This window comes from Telmatherina bonti (genome assembly GCF_933228915.1).
Source record: "Telmatherina bonti genome assembly, chromosome: 3".
Lineage (NCBI taxonomy): Eukaryota > Metazoa > Chordata > Actinopteri > Atheriniformes > Telmatherinidae > Telmatherina > Telmatherina bonti.
The window spans coordinates 45,115,524-45,121,725 of NC_136621.1; the positions used below are offsets into that span (position 1 = coordinate 45,115,524).

Here is a 6,202-nt window from a genome sequence, read left to right on the forward strand (position 1 = left end):
AAGAAAGAGATAAAGAGAAAAAGAAAGAAGCTCAGTGTATCAGGAAATGTCCCTCAGCAGTCTAAACCTATAGCAGCATAACTAAGGGATGCTAACCATCCCTAGCTATAGGACTTATCAAAAAGATAAGTCTTCAGCCTAGTCTTAAAGGTGGGGAGGGTGTCTGCTTCCCTAACACTAACTGGGAGCTTATTCCATAAGAGAGGGGCCTGATAACCAAAGGCTCTGCCTCCTGCTCGGCTCTTTGAGACTCTAGGAACCACAAGTAAGCCTGCAGTCTGCGAACGAAGTACTCTGCTTGGTATATAAGGAACTATGAGGTCTTTGATATATAGTGGTGCCTGGTTGTGGAGGGCTTTATATGTAAGGAGAAGGATTTTAAATTCTATTCTAGATTCAACAGGCAGCCAATGAAGAGAGGCTAAAACTGGAGAAATATGATCTCTCCTGCTGGTTCTGGTCAGGACTCTGGCTGCAGAATTCTGGATCAGCTGAAGGCTTTTCAGGGCATATTTAGGACAGCCCAGTAATAGAGAGTTACAGTAATCTAGTCTCGAAGTAACAAAAGCGTGAACCAGTTTTTCTGCATCACTCTGAGACAGAATGTCCCTAATTTTGGCTATATTACGTAAATGAAAGAAGGCTGTTTTAGTAACCTGCTTAATATGTGGGCCAAAGGACAGGTCAGGGTCAAATATTACTCCAAGGTTTCTCACTGTAGCACTGGAAGCTAAAGTAATGCCATCCAGGTTCATTACAAAACCGGAAAATTTAGCTCTGAGTTTTTCAGATCCAACGAGAATTACTTCAGTCTTATCTGAGTTTAAGAGGAGAAAATTTCTAGATATCCAAGTCTTTATGTCTGAGACAATTTTGTAGCCTATTGGGCTGATTTGTTTCATCTGGTTTAAAGGATAAGTATATCTGAGTATCATCTGCATAACAATGAAAGTTTATTCCATGCTGTCTAATAATTTTGCCTAAAGGGAGCATATATAGCGTGAAGAGTATTGGTCCAAGTACAGAACCTTGAGGAACTCCATGACTTACTGTAGTTTGGGAGGAGGACTTGTCATTTACATGAACAAACTGAAGTCTATCAGATAAATATGATTTAAACCAGCTGTTTTTAACGCTGTACCTGTAATTCCAACCACCTGTTCTAGTCTTTGTAACAGAATGTTATGATCGACTGTATCAAATGCAGCACTAAGATCAAGCAAGATAAGTACGGACACAAGTCCTTTGTCTGAGGCCATAAGAAGGTCATTAGTAACTTTCACAAATGCTGTCTCAGTGCTATGATGAGCTCTAAATCCTGACTGAAACTCCTCGCATAAATTATTTCTACTCAGGTGGGCATGTAGCTGAGCGGAAACTATTTTCTCCAGAATTTTGGACATAAACGGGAGGTTAGATATAGGTCTATAATTTGCTATCACCTCTGGATCCAGAGATTGCTTTTTAAGTAAAGGCTTGATTACAGCAGTTTTAAATGATTGTGGTACATATCCTGTCACTAAAGACATATTGATAAGATTTAGTAGTGATGTATTAATTAAAGGGAAAATGTCCTTAAAGAGGCTCGTTGGGAGAGGGTCTAAGATACAGGTGGATGGTTTAGACTACAAGGACTACAATTCTGCCTCCTGGTCCCAACCCTGAGTTGTCAATTTAGCTGACTAATAAAAGATTCCATATTGCTGGATAAGAGAGCGGCTCCATCCAACGTGGGATGGATGCCATCTCTCCTAATAAGACCAGGCTTTCCCCAAAAAGCGCTCCAATTATCTATAAAACCCACGTTGTTATCGGGACACCACCTAGACAACCAGCGGTTGAAGGATGACATGCGGCTAAACATGTCATCGCTGATTAAATTTGGCAAGGGACCAGAGAAAACTACGGAGTCCGACATGCTCTTGGCAAAGTTACACACCGAAGCAACATTAATTTTAGTGACCTCCGATTGGCGTAACCGGGTGTCGTTACCGCCGACGTGAATTACAATCTTACGGTATTTACGTTTAGCCTTAGCCAGCAGTTTCAGATACGATTCGACGTCGCCCGCTCTGGCCCCAGGAATGCATCTGACTATGGTCCCCGGTGTCTCTAGAGCCACGTTTCTGACTATGGAACTACCTATAATCAGGGTTTCTGCCTCAGCGGGTGTGTCGCCGAGCGGGGAAAATCTGTTAGAAACGTGAACAGGTCGGTGGTGGCCAGTGGGTTTTGGTTTGGGGCTACGCTTCCGCCTGACCGTTGTCCAGCCAGTAGGACCTGGACTAGGACTGGGACTGGGACAAGGACCGGGACTGGAACTAGGACGGGAGCAGGACTAGGACCAGGACTAGAACCGGGACCAGGACTAGGACTAGGACTGGGACTAGATCCGGGACTAGAACTGGGACAAGGACCGGGACTAGGACCAGGACCAGGACTACATTTCATCAGAAATTGAGCAGAGTGATGAGTTCCACACTGGTTACCGTGGTAACAAATCAGCTTTAAATAGAAAAGCCTTCATCTCCATTCTGATCGATTCCACATCATTGATCGCGTCCCGCCGCTGGTGGCTGAACTGATCTGGAGGAAAACTTTTCTTCAAGACAAAAATAAAGTTTTTACTGAATTCGGTTTCAGACGCGTCGTTTCTTTAGCTGGATGTTCTGACATCCAGGTTCTGGACTTGAACCCGGTCCAGAACCTGGATCCATTATGGATATAGACAAAGCTTTATAATCAGCAAACCCAAATAAATAATTTGTTTCCAATAATCTTCAGATCAATAACTGAATTCATCTGATCAGGTTAAAAATTACTTTATTTATCAAATTTAATGATCAGAATAATGACATCACAGTGTGGGCGGAGCTAAATTATTCTAACTGGAAAGAAAGATCCGGGTCAGAGTCCGGTCGGACCCGGATCGGCCTCTGGATCCACCGGTCGGACCCGGATCGGCCTCTGGATCCACCGGTCGGACCCGTCCACCGGTCGGACCCGGATCGGCCTCTGGATCCACCGGTCGGACCCGGATCAGCCTCTGGATCCACCGGTCGGACCCGGATCAGCCTCTGGATCCACCGGTCGGACCCGGATCAGTCTCTGGATGCGGTCCAGGATGATCTGGTTGGAGCTGCAGCAGTCTTCGGGTCCGTATGGAGCAGAGAGAGTCAGAACTTCAGCGACCCTCAGCTGATCCCCTTCCTCCACCACAGGAACCCGGTTCTTCTCCAGCCACCGGCAGACCCCCTTCCTCCTCAACTTCAGGTCTTCTTGGTCCAGGTGGGGGGACGTCGGGGGGGCCAAGAAGATCCGGAGTCGCTCAGTCGTCTCTGGATCCGCTTCCTGCAAGACCTTCACCTCCTCGACAGCGTGACCCATCACCACGTGGACCACGGCACCGACCTCTCTGAAGGTCACCAGGACCATGCTGCAGAGACAAGACCAGATCCACATCACTCTCAGGAACCAGAACCTGACAGATCCACATCACTCTCAGGAACCAGAACCTGACAGATCCACATCACTCTCAGGAACCAGAACCTGACAGATCCACATCACTCTCAGGAGTCAGTTCTAAATTAGTCCCTCTTCCTCTGGGCTGACCAGCAGCAGGAGAACCATGAGGCTGGACAGGTAGACCAGGTCCTCCATCAGGGACAGGTAGACCAGGTCCTCCATCAGGGACAGGTAGACCAGGTCCTCCGTCAGGGACAGGTAGACCAGGTCCTCCGTCAGGGACAGGTAGACCAGGTCCTCCGTCAGGGACAGGTAGACCAGGTCCTCCATCAGACAGGTAGACCAGGTCCTCCGTCAGGGACAGGTAGACCAGGTCCTCCGTCAGGGACAGGTAGACCAGGTCCTCCGTCAGGGACAGGTAGACCAGGTGCTCCGTCAGGGACAGGTAGACCAGGTGCTCCGTCAGGGACAGGTAGACCAGGTGCTCCGTCAGGGACAGGTAGACCAGGTCCTCCATCAGGGACAGGTAGACCAGGTGCTCCATCAGGGACAGGTAGACCAGGTCCTCCGTCAGGGACAGGTAGACCAGGTCCTCCGTCAGGGACAGGTAGACCAGGTCCTCCGTCAGGGACAGGTAGACCAGGTCCTCCATCAGGGACAGGTAGACCAGGTCCTCCATCAGGGACAGGTAGACCAGGTCCTCCATCAGACAGGTAGACCAGGTCCTCCATCAGACAGGTAGACCAGGTCCTCCGTCAGGGACAGGTAGACCAGGTCCTCCGTCAGGGACAGGTAGACCAGGTGCTCCGTCAGGGACAGGTAGACCAGGTGCTCCGTCAGGGACAGGTAGACCAGGTCCTCCATCAGGGACAGGTAGACCAGGTCCTCCATCAGGGACAGGTAGACCAGGTGCTCCATCAGGGACAGGTAGACCAGGTGCTCCATCAGGGACAGGTAGACCAGGTGCTCCATCAGGGACAGGTAGACCAGGTCCTCCATCAGGGACAGGTAGACCAGGTGCTCCATAGGGTACAGGTAGACCAGGTCCTCCATCAGACAGGTAGACCAGGTCCTCCATCAGACAGGTAGACCAGGTCCTCCATCAGACAGGTAGACCAGGTCCTCCATCAGGGACAGGTAGACCAGGTCCTCCATCAGGGACAGGTAGACCAGGTCCTCCATCAGGGACAGGTAGACCAGGTGCTCCATAGGGTACAGGTAGACCAGGTGCTCCGTCAGGGACAGGTAGACCAGGTCCTCCGTCAGGGACAGGTAGACCAGGTCCTCCATCAGGGACAGGTAGACCAGGTCCTCCATCAGGGACAGGTAGACCAGGTCCTCCATCAGGGACAGGTAGACCAGGTCCTCCATCAGGGACAGGTAGACCAGGTCCTCCGTCAGGGACAGGTAGACCAGGTCCTCCGTCAGGGACAGGTAGACCAGGTCCTCCGTAGGGTACAGGTAGACCAGGTCCTCCCTCAGGGACAGGTAGACCAGGTCCTCCATCAGGGACTGGTAGACCAGGTCCTCCATCAGGGACAGGTAGACCAGGTCCTCCGTAGGGTACAGGTAGACCAGGTCCTCCGTAGGGTACAGGTAGACCAGGTCCTCCATCAGGGACAGGTAGACCAGGTCCTCCATCAGGGACAGGTAGACCAGGTCCTCCATCAGGGACAGGTAGACCAGGTCCTCCATCAGGGACAGGTAGACCAGGTCCTCCATCAGACAGGTAGACCAGGTCCTCCATCAGGGACAGGTAGACCAGGTCCTCCATAGGGTACAGGTAGACCAGGTCCTCCATCAGGGACAGGTAGACCAGGTCCTCCATCAGGGACAGGTAGACCAGGTCCTCCATCAGGGACAGGTAGACCAGGTCCTCCATAGGGTACAGGTAGACCAGGTCCTCCATCAGGGACAGGTAGACCAGGTCCTCCATAGGGTACAGGTAGACCAGGTCCTCCATAGGGTACAGGTAGACCAGGTCCTCCATCAGGGACAGGTAGACCAGGTCCTCCATCAGGGACAGGTAGACCAGGTCCCTCCAGTCTTACTGTAAATCCGGCCGATTCTCTAAAATCTGTAAAATCATTTTAAAACCGTAAATAAACTTTTATTTTAATGACGTCTTTTAAGACAAACTGATTCGGGTTTCTGCCTTTCCTGCTTCTTACTAAAATATAAAGATTTCTGCACATCATGGAAATATTGGTTATTAAAAGCATCAACATGGACCTGGATCAAACACTGGATAGACACGGATCAAACAGGACCTGGTCCCACCTGGAGGACACCGGGTCCACGGTGAGCAGCCAGCCGCGATGCTCTTCATCTTTTCCCGTCTTCACCTCCACCTGTTTGCCGACGTCACGGAGCCACAGCTGCGGACCTGTTTGAAGCCAGCTGCGCTGCATGTCGGTTTTATTGGATCAAAACGAAAAAAATAATAATTTCCAAACAGTCTGCACGTGCGCCAAAACCAACCGGAGGAAACGTGGCAAGAAGATAGGTTCCGCTTTCAGTTTGAACATCTGCTGCCCCCTGCTGGGCTCTGCTGGAAGTTTCACGTTTTTGTTTACGTTTGTTTTTTTTACATCTGAAAATATGTTGGTTGTGTCTCAAGCCACGGTCTGCACACCTCCAAGTGTTTCAGACTACATAGACTACCAGGTCTACAGACTACACAGACTACCAGGTCTACAGACAACATAGACTACCAGGTGGTCGACAGACTACATAG

At 50.2% G+C, this 6,202-nt stretch overlaps 1 protein-coding gene across 2 annotated transcripts; it reads right to left on the reverse strand.

The window, feature by feature from the left end:
• Positions 1 to 2,812: 2,812 nt before the first annotated feature.
• gemin6 (gem (nuclear organelle) associated protein 6) lies at positions 2,813 to 5,929 on the reverse strand. Of its 2 annotated transcripts, none has more exons than XM_079238347.1 (2): positions 5,746 to 5,929; positions 2,813 to 3,436 (listed from the first exon to the last, which is right to left on the reverse strand). In XM_079238347.1, exons 1-2 carry the CDS (start codon positions 5,874 to 5,876, stop codon positions 3,040 to 3,042), a joined length of 528 nt encoding a protein of 175 aa, XP_079094473.1. In that variant the 5' UTR covers positions 5,877 to 5,929; the 3' UTR covers positions 2,813 to 3,039. The 2 variants fall into 2 exon arrangements, with proteins under 2 accessions (XP_079094473.1, XP_079094474.1); XM_079238348.1 differs by having other exon boundaries at positions 5,736 to 5,929.
• Between the last annotated feature and the right edge of the window lie 273 nt (positions 5,930 to 6,202).

Coding starts and splice junctions, on each gene's coding strand:
- gemin6 (XM_079238347.1), bottom strand. CDS start 5,876: ATGCAGCGCAGCTGGCTTCAAACAGGTCCGCAGCTGTGGCTCCGTGAC. Junction 3,437..5,745: donor GTGGACCCGGTGTCCTCCAG/GTGGGACCAGGT, acceptor TTGTCTCTGCAG/CATGGTCCTGGTGACCTTCA.